This window comes from Vidua macroura, chromosome 12 (genome assembly GCF_024509145.1).
Source record: "Vidua macroura isolate BioBank_ID:100142 chromosome 12, ASM2450914v1, whole genome shotgun sequence".
NCBI lineage: Eukaryota > Metazoa > Chordata > Aves > Passeriformes > Viduidae > Vidua > Vidua macroura.
The window spans coordinates 5738932-5758322 of record NC_071582.1 but is presented as its reverse complement, the minus strand read 5'-3'; the positions used below and the strand labels follow the sequence as shown (position 1 = coordinate 5758322).

The 19391-nt window shown below is 37.9% G+C and overlaps 1 protein-coding gene across 1 annotated transcript in view; it reads left to right on the top strand.

Moving 5' to 3' along the window:
- Positions 1-19391, top strand: part of TLN2 (talin 2) — a 148030-nt gene that overhangs the window by 44789 nt on the left and 83850 nt on the right. Inside the window, exons 4-12 of the mRNA XM_053988590.1 lie at positions 4143-4313; positions 6934-7031; positions 7680-7809; positions 9065-9217; positions 10052-10194; positions 11603-11730; positions 16841-16904; positions 18767-18871; positions 19219-19374. Coding sequence (XP_053844565.1) covers positions 4178-4313; positions 6934-7031; positions 7680-7809; positions 9065-9217; positions 10052-10194; positions 11603-11730; positions 16841-16904; positions 18767-18871; positions 19219-19374 — 1113 coding nt within the window. The 5' untranslated portion in view covers positions 4143-4177. The remainder of the gene's footprint in view (positions 1-4142; positions 4314-6933; positions 7032-7679; positions 7810-9064; positions 9218-10051; positions 10195-11602; positions 11731-16840; positions 16905-18766; positions 18872-19218; positions 19375-19391) is intronic.

Genomic DNA, 19391 nt, shown 5'->3' with positions numbered 1-19391 from the left:
TAAGCCTGACAAAAAAATCATGGAAGCTCTCTAATTAGGGCAAGTCTGAACTTGATCATATGTGTGTCATCCATCTCAATGCTTCTAACATTCACAAACAGCAGACAACTCATTTTTGCATACTGTTACAGAAGGCTTTTTAAGGAGCTGCTTGGGAAAGCCATTTGTTGGTGAAGCAGAAGTGGAACTAGGAAGTTTGAGAGTAAATCCATGCAAAAGCTGTTCATTTACTATGAACAGACAGTGTGTAGTAGCACAGACAGTGTGTAGAAATTACGGTTTAGTTAGAAAATACCTTTCTAGAAATTACTGTTGGAACTGATGGAGGAAGAGGTGGAGTAGGATATGAATAAATTAATTTGTTGCTCAGCTTTGGCAGTCCTACTAGATCTTAGTTAGTTCTGTTTTGCTCCTCTTGAATGACACCAAGCGTAAAAGCAATTTTAAATTAATTTCCAGTGGAAATTAAGGGTGGGGGTGTTTTGGCATTAACTTTCTTCCTGTTAATTTGGGAACATTTCTCAAACAAATATGTTGGAGCTTTTGTTCAAATTATTAGTTTGTGACTTGCAATAAGCAATTTACAGATTTATTTAATTTCAGGTAAAATAGACTTAATATCTTTTAATATGTTAAGTGTTTCATCAAATAACTTTTTTTGTGTATTTAATGTTCAAATATTTTCACTGAAAATACCTACTTTACGAGATATGAAGGAATGTTTAATTTTGTAATATTGGTCCTCAGATTTTCAGAATTTTCAGATTTTTCTCTTAATTTTTTTAATGAAGAGAAATTATTAAAGAAAAATATTTTAACTGCTCATGGAGCATGTATCTGCCTCTAAGCCCACACCTTTGTAATTTATGTAACAGCATGTAATGAAACAGCATCCCAGCTCTAGTGAGAATGTATCCTGGCGGCGAGCTTTGGGGAAGGATACAGTAACTCAGGTGACACTTGCAGAAGGGCTGTTCAAATGGATGGAAGTGTCTGCTCAAGGGACAGGGACCAAAGCCCAGGGTGACCCAGCTGCCTCCTGCTGCTGTGCAGGAGGGTGCTCCTGCCATAGATGATCTGGCTAATTGTGTATACTCACTCCTTAATCCAGAGGCACACATTCCTCCAGCTTGAAGTTACTTTAAAGAACCTTATTGCTGCCTTATTCTTGTTTTACTTTTCAGTCCTTAATAACATCTTGGGATAATATCTTATTACTTTACCTTATATCTTATTATCTTGGATAATATGTGCTTGAAATACTTGTGCTTGTTTGCTTTGTTGGCAAGGTATCTCTGTGAGCACACCGAGGCCTGCTCATCTTAATTCAAGCACTGGTTAGAATTCTGTTTTTTTCCAGATTTTCCAGAATGTGAGCCCTGTGATGGTTCAGCTCAAGGCCTTGACATACACACTCTGATATATACCTGCAGGCACTGGGTTCTCTGAGTTATGCTCTGTGGCTTTTTTAAGAAGCTGCTGCTATTCCTCCCAAAGCTGTCAGATTCATTATTTATTATTCCAGTCTCCCACCTTACAAGCACAGATTAGTCACAGTCTGATTTAGAAATTTCCTACTTTATTACTCACAGAGAATTAGACAGTACCAGGCAAACCATTCCATGTAAAATTTCCTTAATTTCCAGGATCCTTTTAAGTTTTGGTCAGCCATTCCACAGACTGAGTGATTTTGGGTGCACAGAGAGTCCATTACTTGCACAGAGAAATATTTAAATGTGATGTGAATCAGTGTATAGAAGATAAAGGGAACGTTGAAGTTATTTTCGCCTTATTTTTCTCTGTGATCTCAGCCCTTTTTCTTGACCAAGTTCTTAGATCTTTTGAGAAAAAACAGCTGTCCTGTTCTGGCTGTTACCCAGGAGATGGAAACTGCCTATCCCATTTATTACTGAAAGCCAAATGGAGAGATTTAGAGGCTGAGGATAATTTGGAGGAAGCAAATGAAAACCTTTCTCTTCAATTTGAGAACATGCTATTGGAGGAAGCTGATAAGTCATGAGCTCTTTTCATAAGCTTTTTTTCAGATGAAGCATCCTTTGGTGTCTCTGAAACCAAGAACACTGAACTGAAGGAAACCAGACCGCTGATATATTTAGGTTCTTCCTTCTTTGAGTTAAATTTGACCCTGGGAAAAAAATAGGAGTGGTGGTGGGAGGACACAGTAACAGGTTCCCAACTTGTAAAAGTGCATTAAAGATAATCAGGTATAAATTTGCATATCTGTTCATATAGGAAAGGGAAAAAACATTCTTTTGCAGAGTGGAGAACCTAAGTTGCAAACTTTTATGAGGGAGAACCATCCAAAATGTAAAAAAGAAATAGTAAAAAGAAAAATAAAAATGGAGCATCTTAGCTGTGGGTATTGTGGACTCACATTTTGATGGAGCTTTGTCAGAATGGATTTAATGAGCATCTGGCAGGGACAGCATAGGGATGCATCATTCTACAATGCAAGGCTAGGCTTTCTTTTGATATTCTTTCTGATATGCATGTTCATGGTTTATGTGGTGCACGATCACAAAGTGAAAATATTGAAAAGCTGGAAACCAAAACAATGTACTTAAAAAAGAACATTCTCTAAGATACAAGGCCCCTGCTTATTTTTAAATTAGCTAGTAGAGCCTTTTGTCACACTAACAAGAGTACACCTTGCTGCCAGAAAGCCATGGTTTTGTTGCCTTTACTGAAAGCTGGTGAGATGAATCCCATGGCTCGGGTGTAGCTCTTGATGGTTACTGGCACTTCAGAAGGGACAGGACTGGAGGGAGGTGGGAGGTGTTACCCTCTACATCAGGAGAGGGAGAGGGTGCCAAGAGCTGTATCTGAAGAATGGCTGTGAGCAGGTTGAAAGCCTGTGGATAAGAATCAGAGTGTGAGGAAACAATGGCAAACCTCGTGGGAGGTGTCTGCTGCAGGCCAACTGATCCAGGGGAGCCTACTGACAAAGTGCTTGCTCCAGCAGCAGGAGGCACTACAGGCCCTAGTCCTGCTGGGGGACTCCATCCACTCCTGTGAGCCAAGGGCAGTCCAGGAGGCTCAGGAAGTGCAGAGGGGGTAATTTGTACAGCAGGTGATAGACATCCTTACCAGGCTGGATGTAGTCCTGGTGACCAGCAGGGGCTCATCAGGGATGCCGGGTTTGGAGGCAGTCTGGGCTGCCAGGCACTCTGGAATTGGCAGTTGTGAGAGATATGGGTCAGATGAAAAGTAAAGTCAGGCCCCTGAACCTGAGGAAAATAATCTTCCAGCTCTTCAAATTAATCACTAGGATCCCCTGGGAAACTAATATTTAAAAAAAACACTTTATGCAGAAATTATCTGGGGATTCTAGTGTATTCTGTATTTATGGAGAATGGATTTAAGTTCTGAAGAGTTCTTGGAGATCATTGTGGAAAGTCTAGTGATGGAAGAGTGGTTTGGTCTGTTAAAACAGCAAGGAAAGACACTGGAGACAAAACCCAGACTATCTACAAAATGAAACAATACAAAAAGCATCTGTTGCTTCCTGTTTCTGTAAAAAAATGCTGTCAGATTTGGTGTAGTTTTTGAAATATAGCTGAAATGAAAAATAACTCATTCTTGAAGCTCTCTGTAGCTGTGCAACCGGCTAAAAACATCTAGCAGGTCTATGTGGAGACTTGAGAAAAACCATAACACTATATTGCACACTTCAGAATCTTCAGGAAAGAGTAGTTATGTGCTAAGAAAATCCTACTTTTGATGAAGTTGTTATTTTAAGCTGTTGGTTACAAGCTAGTCTAGATGATAAAATAAAAATGTATGGTGAGAGAAAAATAATTTTCTGTCAGCAGTAAATATGTTGCCAATATACCCAATATGTGTGTTGGTTTTTTGCACCATTTTAACCTACCTCAAAGAAAGTATGAACATTTAGCATGTGTACACAAGTTTTTGAAAAGTGAGTTTCCATTACACGAAGAAAATGTTACACCATGTTTTGGCTAGTTTCTAGCTTGATGATACTAATGAGACTCTATACAGAAGTGCATTTGAATAAATGTAATTCTACTGAACTAGTTTAATTTGTTTAATGAAAAGCTGATTATATTAAAGCATTAAATGAAAAACGGTAAGCAACAATGCCATTACTGCTTTTTCAGGTACTCTAGTAGGAACCTGCAAGAGACTTGGCACCATGGTAGCTCTTTCCTTGAAGATCTGTGTCCGTCAGTGCAACGTGGTGAAGACGATGCAGTTTGAGCCATCCACTGCCGTGTACGACGCCTGCCGAGTTATTCGTGAGCGAGTGCCAGAGGCTCAAACAGGGCAAGGTGAGCTCCTGAATGTGTCCTTACCCACTTCATTGGCTGAATTGAAAATGGACATGAACCCAGAGGGGTTTCTGACATTATCCTGTTTTTTATGTTGGAGGGTTTGGTTGTTTTTTAATTTAAGTTGTAGGGATCTGGAGTGAAAGGAAACAAGTGCAAATAGATTTCTAAGTGACAGAAAGTAGCTGAGTTGTTTTTCTTCCTTTTGTCCTACAATGGATGTTTTTAGTCAAACTTCAACTTCTTAATAAATATCTTGTTTGCCTAAAAGACGAGAAGTTGCTCTCCTGCTTGGAGAGCATTTTTTTGGTATTACCTACTTAAAGCAGTGTTTCTGGCAATGTGTTCTAAGAAAATCTGTGCAGACTTACTTAGTGCCTCAGCAAAGGAAGGGACAGCACGAATTACAAAAGAATGGCTGGACACCTCCAAAATGTGCAAAGAGAAATGTTTGAAACTGGTTAATAACTAAAATCATCACCATGCTGTGCATACCATAGTTACCATGGTGCTACATGTTAATCAAATGTAACTGTCTCTGTATCTATTGAGAAAATCAGGTGAATACAGACTGGGAAACACCATGGACGAAAGATCTGGTTTTAACACAGCCAAAGTTGTCAAAAAATTCAGATACTTCAAAGCCCTTTGGTGCTGTATTGTATATAATGCTACTGGAATGTAATTCTTAAAGCAGGCTGTTTATTGAGGTTTAAGCTCTCAACCTTTACAGCCATTTCAAAAATCTTGGCTTGTTAGAAAAACTTCCTAATAATGGACTTCCTTACTATTACTGAGAATTGCTTCTTCTTTGCAGGAGTCCTTTGGAAATCTAGTTACAGAGCTTCAGTTGTCAGATAAAACTTGTGCATTTTTACCATGCTGATCTCTCAAGGCTGTGATTGTAGAAAACTGTTAAATTGGGAGAAGTTGAGTGATAAATATCCCTGAACATCATGAACCTCAAAGAAAAGCCAAGGAGTTCTCAGATTTTATAGTAGGGCTTTTCCATTACTTATGATTGCAGTGCACTAAGAGTCTTCAAAAAATGAGATTGAGTAATGAACAGAAATGTTTCCAACATATCCTTTCCCTTTCTTGGTGGCTGTTAATATGTGTGTGTTTGCCTGTTGGTTCAGAAGATTCACAGGGGTATAGTACAGTTGACAAACTGGTTCTGCACAGCAGAAAATATACTTATGGCTGTCAGCTATGCACATTTCACTTCTCCCACAAGCCTGGTCCCAGCACAAATGTGGCCATGATTTTCTTGTGCCAGTTGCTCCTGCTGTTTCATTACCAGGTGCATGCACCACAAATGAGTATCAGAGCAGTCTGTGCTTCCTTGGTACTTCTGTGCTCTCTGCAAGGCACTTTGTCTGTTTCTAAAGGTCACAACCTATTTATAAGCACAATTTCTAAAATCTTACAGAAGTGATTCTGTACTGAATCTGTATCATAAATATCCCTATATGTACAGATCACTTGACCTTTCAGGGGAGTTTTTAATTAAGGTCAACAGGGAAAGTTTTTCATCTTTCTTAGTTGTTTGTGGAAGGGTTCTTCCTTTTACATTGGCTGTCAGTTGCACTTCTATCAATTATGTTTAAGATCTTTTATGTAGTTGCATAAGTAATCATGTGTTTAAGGTAAATGCTGTTAAATGTAAATTATTGCTATACATGGCATTTAAGGATGAAATAATATCCAAAAATTGTAGGTATTTTTACCTGGCTTTCTGGCCAAACGGTCCTAACACATGGCTGAAAGTAAACAAGGTAGGGCCCAGAGCTGCTGTAGCAGACTCTGCACTGCTGGCCATGAGAAGGGGCATTAGCTTAACCTGCAGAACTGCAAACAGAGCAGCCTCTGCTGAATGGTTATTTGTTGTTTGTGAAGTACAGTCTATATTGGTTCTTCATGCATATCGATAGGCCTTAAAATCATGACGCTTCATTTTGTGTATCTGGAGTTTAGTCTTTAAAACCTAAGCCTGGGTTTGGTTTTGTGTGGCAGTGAAAATTTTATCATTTACTTCTGAAAGAATCAATTTGCATTGTTTAGCCTTCAAAAGATAGAAGTTTTTGCTGTGTTTTCTATGGATATAATTCTGGAAGCCTTGTATATTATTAAATACCTAAACCTGAATCATCTACCCGAAAGATTCCCAAGTTTATAATAAACTCATTTTGCGGAGGGTTGAAAGCAATCTGTGTTTTGAAAATAGAACTGCCACTTGAAATAGTACACTGTGGTTAAGGCCAAACATGCTTATATTTTTGGTTAGTCAATTCCAAAACAGGACCTGCGAGCATTTAAAAAAGGTTGTCGCAAAAAAAAGTAGTTACAAATATAATACACAGTAGATGTGACATGCGAAGATGTGATGGCTTAGTGAAGCTTTTTTTCAAGTCTTCTGTAAAGCCTAATGCACCCTGCTATCTGCTGCTAAACTAAATTTTTCATTAAGCACAGGAAAATATTCTATCCAAATTTATTAAGAATGGAAGGTAAGTATAATTTAGGCTTAACCCTGAATCTGAATAGCCCTGAATAAAACCACGTTTGCTTTATTAGGTTTGATATTTTTCAATGTGTCTCTGTCTCTTCTGTCCCACAGCCTCTGACTATGGATTGTTCCTGTCAGATGATGATCCTCGAAAAGGTATATGGCTGGAGGCTGGAAGGACACTGGATTACTACATGCTGAGAAATGGGGTATGGTGCAAGTCTGTTGCTTCCTTCATCATCATGTTCTTAGAAAACTTGCTTCCTAAATAGCAAGGAGAACGTTTAGCATTTGGAGGGCTGGGAGGGTCTTGAGTCTGTTCCTGAACTTGACCTAGTCCTCTTCCTTGCTGTGCCTCAGATATCAGTTTTTTCCTGCATTCAGGTTGTGCCTGTGAGCTACTGTGGTCAGTAGTGTCTTCACAGAATGATTAACAGAAAGTTGAAAAATAACTTTGGTTATATACTTTATATTTGATGTGACCTTGTGTTAGAGTTGGTTTCTTGTGTACTGGAGGTGGTGAGGTCATACTGGCTTATGTTCTGGCCAGCTTGCTGCAACCACAGCGTTGCAGTCGTTTTGAAATGCTGGACTAGATTTCACAGCACAAAGGTACTTTGGTCTATTCTGCCCTGACCAGGTCTTGCCACTTAGGACAGTCCTTGAAAATTGACATTGGCAGATCTAAAAGCAGTCACTGCTCAAGTTTATGAAATGAGTACATTTGTCTATACTGTAACAAAGGAAAAATCTAGCTTGGAGGGCAGGAAGGGAATCCTGTTTTAGGCATCTAAGGTAATGGCTTGGCTTGTGGTGGCTTCCAAAAGCATTTAGAAACAGTTGTGTTTACTTCCTAGGATATATTGGAGTACAAAAAGAAACAGAGACCTCAGAAAATACGTATGTTGGATGGTTCAGTGAAAACAGTCATGGTGGATGATTCTAAAACAGTGGGTGAACTGCTGGTTACCATTTGCAGCAGGATAGGTAAGGTTTTGGGACCCACATGCTTAAGAATTTGCTTTTCTGTCATATTTAAATTTTGATTGTTAGGATGTTATGTGGCTAGAAACTGGCATACATGTGAAAAATTTAAATTTGTTTTAAGTTACTGCTTACCAAACACTTTCTTGAAACCTGTTGTCCAGGTTTTATCAAAGTCTGTAGAGAGTCAGCTGTATCCTTAGACTTCAGGATTTAGCAGTTGAAGGCACAAAGTTCCCCAACAGTACAGGTACCAATCTTTTATTGTACATTACATTTACGTACTCTTTCCTGCTATGAGGTAGAGGTTTAGAACTGAATTTATGCTCAATGTTAATTGGCTAAAAGAGGAACAATGCTGACCTTGAAATGTTCCCAAGCTTAGGACTTAGTGTTGTTATGATTAAGAGTTGATCACAAAATTGTATCATTTGTAAAAATAACATACAGAAGCCATCCAGAGCAGTTGGTCAAAAATGTGTCATATTGCTTGTAGTCTGTATCAATACTTAGCTAAATAGACATTTTTAAAAACAAATTTGTATTTAATACACTCACTACAAGTATGCATCCAACATGGATTGATAAGTCTTAAAACAGTTCTTAAATCTCATTTAGAGTTCAAGTGGCCTTAATTTGATTTATGTTGCTTTTCTTGGAAAGTGAATCATCTATTTCAGTTTTGAGGTTTTGTATGTTGGATTCTAATGTGCTACTAATTTACCTCAAAAATTAGTTTGACTTATTGTCATGAATGTGGTCATGACATTCATAGGTGAGCATCTAATTTGCTGTCTGGTGTAATATAAACATGCTTTCCCAAACAGAACAAAGAAATGGGAACAACTTAGCATATATGCTAAATACTTTGAACTGATTTTTCATTCAGTTTCATGTAAAATTCACAGGAAGAGTTGAGTCATAGCACTTTAAACAAAAAAATCACAAATTTCACATTCTTTCTGTTCCTCAGTTGGCTCTGCCACATCTCTTTTACATCATGGGTAAGCTGAAATTACTCAGTCCTCAGGAAGCAATTGTAGGCATCCATGAAATTTACTATTGCCTGTCTCCATTTTGAAATTTACTGTTATTTTACATTCCATCATGTTTTTAAACTGGCAGCTTCTCTTGGTAGGCAGCAGAAAAAAAATACCTTACACTTAATACCTTTCTGAAAGTGGCAAATGCAGCATATGACAAAGAAATCATGTATTGGAAAGATGAGGTCAGATATTGGATTTATTTATAATTCCAGGAATAACAAATTATGAGGAATATTCATTAATCCAGGAGACCATCGAAGAGAAGAAAGAGGAGAGTACAGGAACACTTAAGAAAGACAGGACACTGTTACGTGATGAAAGAAAAATGGAAAAACTGAAGGCAAAGCTTCACACGGATGATGACTGTGAGTAATGTGTTCCAGGGAAACTTTTTTATTAATATCTTTCCACAGTATAATACAAAGAAGCCAAGCAGTGGCCATTCATTGTATTTCAGTTGATTCCTGGCTGTATTTTGCATCCCTTTTTTATGTAGTGCTGTCTGCAATTGAGGTTTTTTCTAAATTAAATGAGTGGATAAGTTAATGCCTTTGAGAGTTAGCAGGTGTTTTGAAGTGCATTTTGGTATGTGTTTGGTAGGGGCATTCCAACTTCAGTGTGAAGGGTTGTTTTTGTCCCTTCATTTTGAAGTTGGATGTTTAATAAATGATGCCTACTGAAAGCCATCAAATGGTAGTTTTGTGTTTGAATATATAAGTTTTAACTGTAAGTGAAGTTTGCCAAAGAACTAAGAGAGTATTTGATTTGTTTTGTGTGCTAGGTCATGATAACTGTTTTTTCTGTAAGACACTAAGGTTAACTGTAAGTGGCAGGAAGATGTTTTAAAATTGTGTTCAGGGATAAGAAAGGTAAACAGAATCATTTGGTTTAGAGCTAAAATGTGGTGAACTTATTTTATTGTGAATCTTTTAAGATCTAAATTTAGTGGTAAAACATTACTATAGTTGTTTCTTCAATATTATACTCTAGTATATACTTGTTTCTCAGCACTGCTGCTTGTGTGAGCATTTGTAGCAAACCTTCAGCACTGATGACTAGCCCCAGAAATGAAAGTAACATTTCTTGTGGAGTTTTCCCCCACCAGTGGAAAAGGCAATTCTCCCATGAGTTTCACAAGGGCTGTTACCACTGGCAGCAGTGTGGATTTAACAGTGTGCATGTCTGTGGCTCTGTTGCAGTGAATTGGCTGGATCACAGCCGGACCTTCAGAGAGCAAGGAGTGGATGAAAACGAAACACTGCTCTTGAGACGGAAGTTCTTTTATTCAGACCAGAATGTAGATTCAAGAGATCCTGTTCAGCTTAATTTGCTTTATGTTCAGGTACAGTATGAGTCTACCTTGTCTGAGGAAACTCATGTAGGTGAATTAGAAAAAATTTGCTGCTCAAATACTCTATCTTCTAGAATTCCTGTTCTGGATGTGCTTTAGTTTTGTTCTTTTGTCTAGCCCTCCAAAAACACATGATGGTACAGAGGCTTTACTAATTTTTTTTTAAATCAAATACTTTTAACTCAGTGATGAACACTGAGCCAAACTCCACTGGCTTTCACATCCTGCTTCCTTAAAATTGGTACATGCCTTCAGTCCCATATTGCTCTTTTTAGTTCTTCTCCCTCTTCTCTTCTCTGGATGGTGCTGTCTGTGTCATGTGGAATCTCAGGTCAGTCTTGTGAACAGCTTTCCGTTTCTCATGTCTTTTTCTCTTCTGCCTGATCAGTGTGAGAGCTTCTTCTGTACTCCTTTCCAATCTTCAACCAAACAGCACACAAGGCAGGCAGGCTTTCCATCAAAAAGGGACCATGTCATGTAACACAGTAGGAATCCATCTAGACAGGTTTCCTAAACTGTCAGAGGAGCTTTATGCAGACGATAATATTTAGCTGAAAGTGCCATTGCAGTTGCCTGCAATTCAGTCTGAAAAAAAGTAGGCTTTAAACTCTTTGTTAAAGTTTTGGGGTTTTTTTTTCAAAGGAAAAAAAAATTGAAAGTTTAATGGAATGTGCTGTTGTTATACTTGATATTGCTATAAATTACATTTTAAAAATCTGAGGCAAAAGGTAAGGTTCTCTTACTTGTAGAACAGCAGTACCTTTTTGAAGTATTTTAGAGGACTATCACACTGAGCTATTCTCCTGCAACTAAAATATTTCATTCAGGCTGGTATGACAGTATGTGTTGATAATGCTTTGCCATTGCTTTGTCTATGGGTAGGTGAGCCTTTTACTGCCAAAGCTATAAAATCTGTCATCTTCAATGACCACCAAATTTGCACAGAAGGAAGAAGAATGTTGCGTGCCTGTCCCTGTTGCTGTATCTGTAACAGTGATTTTGTTTTTACCTAATAATTATGGAGATATTTTTCCCCCTGTATGAGGCAGTGGGATGAAAGCTTTTCCATGTGTGTATTTGCACATACATGCATCTGTACATATCTGTGCACATAGACAGAAATGTATGTGCAGGTTGTATTTTATTTACACATGCATCAGGAAATGGCTGTCAAATTCTCTTTTTGATCAAAGCTGATACAATTATAGCTTCAATAACTCTCCATAGATACTCACAATGAAAAAATCTAGCCCTTTGTTTTATTAGTCACATATACATCCAGAATGGAATAATAAAGACATTCAGAAGGAAAATTGCTGGCTGTATTCAAGCTTTCAAGGAATTTGAGATGGATTAGTTGTCCAGGTGTCTCTCACACATCTTTGTTTGTCTCCTCTAGGCTCGTGATGACATTCTGAATGGCTCCCATCCTGTCTCCTTTGAGAAGGCTTGTGAATTTGGAGGCTTTCAAGCACAGATCCAGTTTGGACCTCATGTAGAACACAAACATAAACCTGGATTTTTAGAGTAAACACTTCTAACTTCTAAATTTGGGTGACGTCAAGTGTAACTAATGTTGAGTTGTCACAGATTAAACACATTTTATTAATCCAAGCAGAGGTAATCAGATTCAGTGTATTTTCAATAGCAAATCTCCCAGTGAAAGGAGCTTTATTGCACAAATTGGCAGCCTCAGCTGATGAGGGGACCTTTGGCAGTGGCTTATTAGACAGCACTAATAAGGGCACTGTCTCCTCCCAGAGTGCCAGTTAAGTACACACTTGGTACCAGGAAAGTACAAGGGTGGAAAGAAGTTTTGTCATTTGAATAAAGTGAATACTCCTGTGTGTAGAAATTAAATTTTCCAAACTTTTTAGTGGCATTAATTACTTGGTCAGATTCAACATCTCATGGTGTTGTATGAATGGAATTATAGAACTGTGCTCTTTGTTTCAGGCATGGACAGAAGTCCTGCTTACAAGTGGCTCATCCTTTAATCTTTATTGTGATACCTAATTTACTGCTATCAGGAGGGCAAGTTAAGGGCATTTAGATGTCCCATTTTTCTACTGATTTGGATTTTCTGATTGGTTTACCTGCAGTAGAATTAATCAAGGGCCAAAGTCTGAGGAAAGCAATGTAGGAAGGTAAAAGAGAGCTATTTACTGCCCAGTCCATCAAGCCTTGCCTACATATGAGGCTCATAAATACCTTAATTGGAGGCACAGAACAATAGGTGCATATTTGGTTTCTGTCCTGTTCCACTGGCAGACTGCTCAGTGCTACCTCAGGCTTCCTTTGTGAGCTGCTCTGGGGTTTATGGTATCTCAGGGAATCACTTGGAGGTGGTGTCTTGCTGTGGAATGTGCAGTGCTGCAGCTCTGGTTGTTTGAAACACTTCACTTCTGAAGTCTATTCCTGAAATAGCAGTTCAGTTATGCAAATAAACATATTTCAGTTCCAATTAATTATCAGCTTTTCTTTTTACTGTCTGACTGCTCCTGATTGACCCACAAATCGTTCCTATTAGAACTACTGGTGTCTAAGAATTACAGGGGCCCAGTGTAACAGCTTCAGTGTACCCCTGGTTTTAATTTCCTAGAACTGTGACCAGTTACACAACAATTTTTCTCTGGTATTTGTCCATTGTCTGCTTATTCTTTCCTTCTCACTCCACTCACTGAAGAGTATTCCTGCAGCAAATTGTTGGGATATTATGTCATGATAAGATAATGTTGTGTCATGGTAATGATTTCAAGAGTTAGATGATCCCAGAAATAGTTGCGTTTAATTTTTAAAGCAGTAATTTCCCACAAGCTTAACCAGTGGCTTTTGCAGACTGCTGAACAGCGTTTAGTTGCTTAAATTTTTTAGGCTTTTCTAATGTACTGCTGGGTTTTTTCAGTGGAAAGTTTTTCTCTCTTCTTTTTTTTAAGCCCCGTGTAGTGAGTGTGTTTTATGGTGTATGAAGCTGCTGGCTGGATGACACTTCTACTTTTTATGCAGTGCTGGATAGTTTGGAACCCATCATGAAACAGCCATCACTCATATAGCATGCATATCTTTTTTTAATCCTAATAGAGATGAAAGGTATAAGTAACTGAACAGTCTGTTAGAAAAATAATGTTACTCCAGTGGAAACCATTTTGAACCAGAATTCCAAAATTCAGAACCTTCTTATATTCTGTAGGGCATTTTTCTCTGCTCTTGTTTTATTTTCATTTAGGGCTTTGATTGTATTTGAACCAAACTTGGCAGGTAACCAAGTGTAATTGCTCTCTGTCCTGGTGTTTAATCAGTTTCATAAAATTAAGCATTTCTCATTTGGAGGTAATTCAGTTTTCTCCTCTGTAGATGAACCTGCTCCAGAACCGTAAGTCCCTGGTCATTGTCTCCTAATTTGAAGTGTACATGTTTATGATTTAGTAGTGATACCTTTATTTTACATAGCCATCATGACAGCCTTGTTGTGAAACCTCATGCTTTTGTTTTGTGAGTCTAAGTGAGCCAAGTGATCCTGACTCACTATGAACAATATAGAGAAATAGTGTAGTTAAATGATCATTATTTTTTTCTGAAGATGCATCTCTTATCCTTTCAGGAAAAAAAACTTCATGTTTTTTTTATTCCCTTGCAAAAGAGTAAGCTTTTTTAAAGTTTCATCCAACTATTTTCTACTGTTTGGTGCATAAACACTGATGCTTTTCAAGTAAGACTGTAGTTTTGTTTAATATAAACTGTATGCTGTAGCTCAATATGTGAAATACATTTGAGAGGTATCCAGTCACTCACTGAAACCTTAAGATGCTACAGGTTCCCTTAAGGAGAATCTGTCAGCTCACGCAAAAACCATCACAGGATAGAATAGCAGTAGTATTTCATTATACTGTTTGGAAACAGCTTAGTTTAGTTTGCCTGTCTACAATATGTTTGTGTAGAGAGACCTTTTGTATCCTTTTTTGTAACTGCTAAAATATTCTTGGCACAGATGAAGATTTTTGCCTGCATCTTGCTAAGACATTGGTATTGGTTGTTGGAATTCCCTTGAAGTTCATGCCAAAGTAAATTGTGAAAGCATTAAACTATCCTTCTTTGTGCACTTCGTGGTACAGAACTAGTTTGGCATGGCACATACAGAGGGTACCCTGGGGCTGAATTTACTGAGAGAATATCTAATAAAGAGCTTGCACTGCTCATCTGCAGATAGGAAAGGAGCACCTCAAAACTGCACACCTCCACTTCTTTGCAAGCACACTGGCAAACAGATAAGCTGCAAATGATAAGTGAGCTTGATGCTGAGCTCAATTCTTGAATCTAACCCAGTTTGCTGAATTAAGCTGTATTTTTTGAGAACACATTGGTGCTAATGAGAAACAATCAAAGTGTTGGCACTTACGTCACTTTTTAAGGAACTGGAAGGTGAAACTCAGTGTAAACCAAGTTAAATCAACCCTGCTTGCTATTAGCTGTTTTTTTTTAACTGAATTCAATGTACACTTTCTAATATGTGTAATTTAAGGGACTAAAGAAGGTTAAATGAGAAGATATTTACATTGTTTTTGCTAGCTCCATTAAAAAGCTGCAAAATAAAGTGAAACTGTGTCTGTAAAGAAAATATCTGGATTATAGGTAGAGTTAAAATCATTTCAGTCTATTCACAACTGGCATTTCACCCTTTCAGATGAGGTGATCAGTTGCCTCTTGATTTTAAAAAAAGTGGAAGGTGATAGAAGGAAAAAACTTCCAATCCAACTGCCACCCACATGTGCAGGGGTATTACAATTGTGTTTAGTGGACAAAGCACAAAGTTGTTTTCTTAACTCTTGCTGTTTATGAAGCTCCAAGTAATGTTTGCTTAGCAATGTTTTTTTAAGTGTTATATTAATGAAAAATGAAGTAGACAAGCTTAAAAATGCAATGGTTTTGATAGTTTATCTGCATACAGGTAGCTGAGAAAATTAGCTAATACTAGATGATAATTTAAAGTGCTTTGATAGCTATGATTTTTTTGTTTATATAAATCTATTTTCAGAATGAAACTTTGTTTAATTCAGGTTTGGATTTGTTATTTTCTTAATTTGCCTTGGAATTGAATTTAACTAAACTGGTTTGAACCTGTGAAATTCTGTATAAAATCACCAGTTGTTTCATAATAGATACACCAATATAGATAAATGGATACACTATTCAAATAGATACATAAGCTTTTTAAGATAATAAGCTGTATTCAGTCCTTATCTACAGTTTTAATGTGACTCTTCAGCCTTCCCTACCCCATGACGTGTCTTTGCAAATAAGTCCCCAAGAAGAGATTTCTTTATCATGGATAAGTGAGATGTATGCGAACATTAGAAGAAAGATTAGCAAGGGCAGTTGTTCTTACTTTGTTTTATAATGCTAGAGCTTTATGGAAAAGACAAAATGTGTGATCTCAGTACTGAGTAATATTTTTGAAGCACAAAATCCAAATTTAGTATTTTTTGCGCTATTTTTTGATTGTCTGCAATGGCAGTCTTTTGTGTTTAAAAACACAAACAAAAAAAGTGCACGTAATATAAACAAAAAACCCAACAAAAACACTCTCAAGATACAAAAACAAAGCAACTCCCACAGAACAGTTGAGCAATTTTTTTGCCAATCTTGTTTAAAATAATCCATCCTTCTCAAAACGTCTGATTTTGTATCCTAGTATAGTCTATTGCTTGTTTACTGAATAAATAAGAATAAGGATGTCAATGTCCAGTCATACTTTATGATTCTTAATAGTCCAAAGTAGGGGGAATCCTTAGAGACTAATTATTTAAACTGGGCAAGTTTTTTCAGATGGAAAATGACCTGCTGAATATATGACATGGTTTCATCAGAGTAGAATATTCCAGATGGGAAGGTACAGTCCAGAACAGTTTTTTGTTAAAGCATAATGCTGATATGCCCTCAGGTTAGGGTAAAATCTGGCTGAGATAAAGGCTTATTTTATTGTACAGCAAGGAGGGACAGATGAGGTGTTGAGGGATTCCTTCTGACTGAACTCTGTCATGGAGGCTGAACTCGTTTAATTTAATCCATGTTCTGAGAGCCTTAGAACCTGAGTGCTGCAGGAATTAAAACTGCTTCTTTTTTTACTTTGAGACAACACAGTGGTGTTAAGTGTCCACTTAAATTAGTGTCTAGTTCTTCAGTATAGTATTACTGTTCTAACACTTCTTGGATGACACAGAGAAAGAGCTTGGTCCCACACATCAGTAAATCAAAGTGCTGCTATGAAGTTCCAGCAGTGTCTGAACTCAGAGCTGGCTCAAGCCTCCATGTCCCCTTCTCCCAGATTACACTAAGTGTAGTTACATTTAGATATGAAACCCTCTGAGCTGCTGATAGACATCCTACAGTTTAAAATTGGAAAGTGTCCCAGGTATTATTTATTTTTGATGAATTTTCAAAACATTAAAAGGTACTACATGGGGCAGCAACTCAAGTGGTAAGGTAACCTCTTGCTCTTGCTCTACTTAGTTTTGTTTTGTTGTGGAGATATTTAACACCCACAATAGGGAGTCTGGGGGGACCTAGTGCCAGTAAAGATGTATGGAAAGCATCTGTCCACAAGAAGGAGCCTTTAACTATGGAATATTTTTTTCCCTAGCCTGAAAGAGTTCCTGCCTAAAGAATATACCAAGCAAAGAGGGGCTGAAAAGAGAATATTTCAGGTAATTGTGAGGCTAAAAAAAACTGCTATAGTTTCACTATCTTTATAAGAAAAATCTGAGATTCCCAGGTGTATACTTTGTATGTATACAAAGAACTTTGAACTATATAGCTATCAGAAAATGAAGTATTTGATAGCTTTTATTTTTTTTCTTCAGCAGATTTATTGTCCTGATCATTTTTTCTTTACTGATTATTATCCAATGTGCTTTGTTAAATGGAGAGAGTGAAAATTAAGTATTTTTAGGATCTTTTTGTCAGTTGCATTGAAATATAAAGAGGCATATTTGTATTAAAACAGACACATGTTTAGGAAAGCCAGTTTTAATTTCATGCCTCATTCAAACGTGACCCTCAATTCTGCTTGTTCATGCTTGAATTCAGTGGTGTATGTGGCAATCACCCCATTGTAAAAGACTGGAGCAGTTAAGTATAAATGGGAACGTGTACTGATGTTGTTAGAAGTGGTCTTTAAGTCAATGTGCAGTGACATTGCAGTTTAAGCAAAAACCAGATTCATTCACTTCTGAGTATTGCAGCCATGCTTTCATAGCATGGGGCTTTTGCCCATGTCAGATATGACCTATGAGTAGTTTCAATCATTATGTGCTTTAGTGCATGGGCCAAAAGCTCATCAGTGAGGGCACTGATCTGGGCAAAGCATCAACAAGGTAGAATATGTGAGCTGTCTTTTGGAAAAAAACTTCAGCGGTTTCCTGAGCCATGGAGTTCTGGAGCTTGGCAGATGCAACATTTGTGCTTCTTGTTCTTTTGGGGTCTTGGTTGTGTTCTCTGCTGAAGTTGACAGATGGGAGCAGCCTGTGTTCTTGGGATGAAAGAGGTTTTTGGAGTTGCAGTTGCTTCTCCTTTGGAAGTTGCTCTCCCTTGGAAGCTCCCCCACTCTTGAGGTGGGCACAAGTGGAATAAGAAGGCATTTCCCATGTTCCTGGTGCTCCCCCTGCTGCCATCAATCAGCATGAAAAAGGTGGCAACCAGCAGTTGAGAAGCATGTGAGGGGGAAGATGAGGTGGGATAGGGAATCCCACAAACAGGATTTAAATAGTGACATTTGGATGAGGTTTTCAGCACAGTGGTCTGGATAGGAGAGCAGATGTTGGGGTGAAATTTAAATACATAAGATGTTTACCTGTCATTACTTACACGTAATCATCAATCTACTAATGACCAAATTGTTTAAATAATAAGTAGAGACTGAGTTACAAGACACACTTAGTTGAATATTTCAGGATGAAATATTCAGAAAAATCATTGTTTGTTCCTCAACTGTAGAATTATTTTCATGTGATGGAAAAAAATTCTGGATAAGGCTGCAGCTGGCAATAATGGCCAATAGGAAGTACCTACAAGACATGAGAAATGGTCACGTACAAGGTGTGAGGCTGTCATTAATCAGAAGTTTTGGGCACAAAGCAGGAATAAATAATCTGTTTCTGGGGAGAAAAAAAAAAGAAAAAAAGGGTGCTGGTACACTTAAACAACTCTTAAAAGCTGAGGCATTAATTGTATGAAACCTAATGGTGTCAAATAGCAGGAATACACAGAATTTTAAACTGTGCCAGAACGGATTTAATGTGCTTGGTCTGAGGTACAGATTGAATAGTTGATGGTCAAAGAGGAGTGTTCTAGCCCAGGTTAGTTATTTTCTCTGATGTGAGGCATTATATGATAGTTTTGCTAACATTTCTACACAGTATTTTTTTCATATATTTTCATATATTTCATATATTTTAACTGTAATGATTATGAACTAAGCATCCTGAAATAGATAAAAGCTGTGCCCTTTTTGTTTGTTTGTTTCTAGAAAGCTTTGGTTCTGGTTAATTGGTACTGAACTCTCTTACAGGAGCACAAAAACTGTGGTGAGATGACAGAAATAGAAGCCAAAGTGAAGTATGTGAAGCTGGCGCGTTCGTTGCGCACCTACGGGGTGTCGTTTTTCCTTGTTAAGGTAACATAGCTCTTGCTCTGACCATCCTGTGTCCTTGGTTATGGATTATCTCAGGTGCCTCTCTAAGCTAAGGTTTGCTGCCTTGACCTCTAAGATATTTCAGTTTCCTGGAGGAGTGAGAAGAGGGGTTGTCTTTTGAACTGAATACCACTGCAGATGCACTGAAGCTTGTTCATGCATTGCTTGAAAATCATTGTCTGTAAACAGATAAACTAAGCCTGGAGTTTTAAATTGTCACTGTCTGCATGCCAGTTGCTTCCCTTTGTCAGTATATTCTATCTTGTTTTTCCTTTGTCCTGTGGAAAGCTACATTTGTGTGGAAAACAATCTTCCACACCTTGTTACAGGAAAAAATGAAAGGCAAAAACAAGCTGGTTCCTCGTTTGCTGGGGGTCACCAAAGACTCAGTGATGCGTGTGGATGAGAAGACCAAGGAAGTGTTGCAGGAATGGCCACTGACAACTGTGAAACGCTGGGCTGCCTCACCTAAAAGCTTCACTCTGGTAATCTTTCTGTGTGT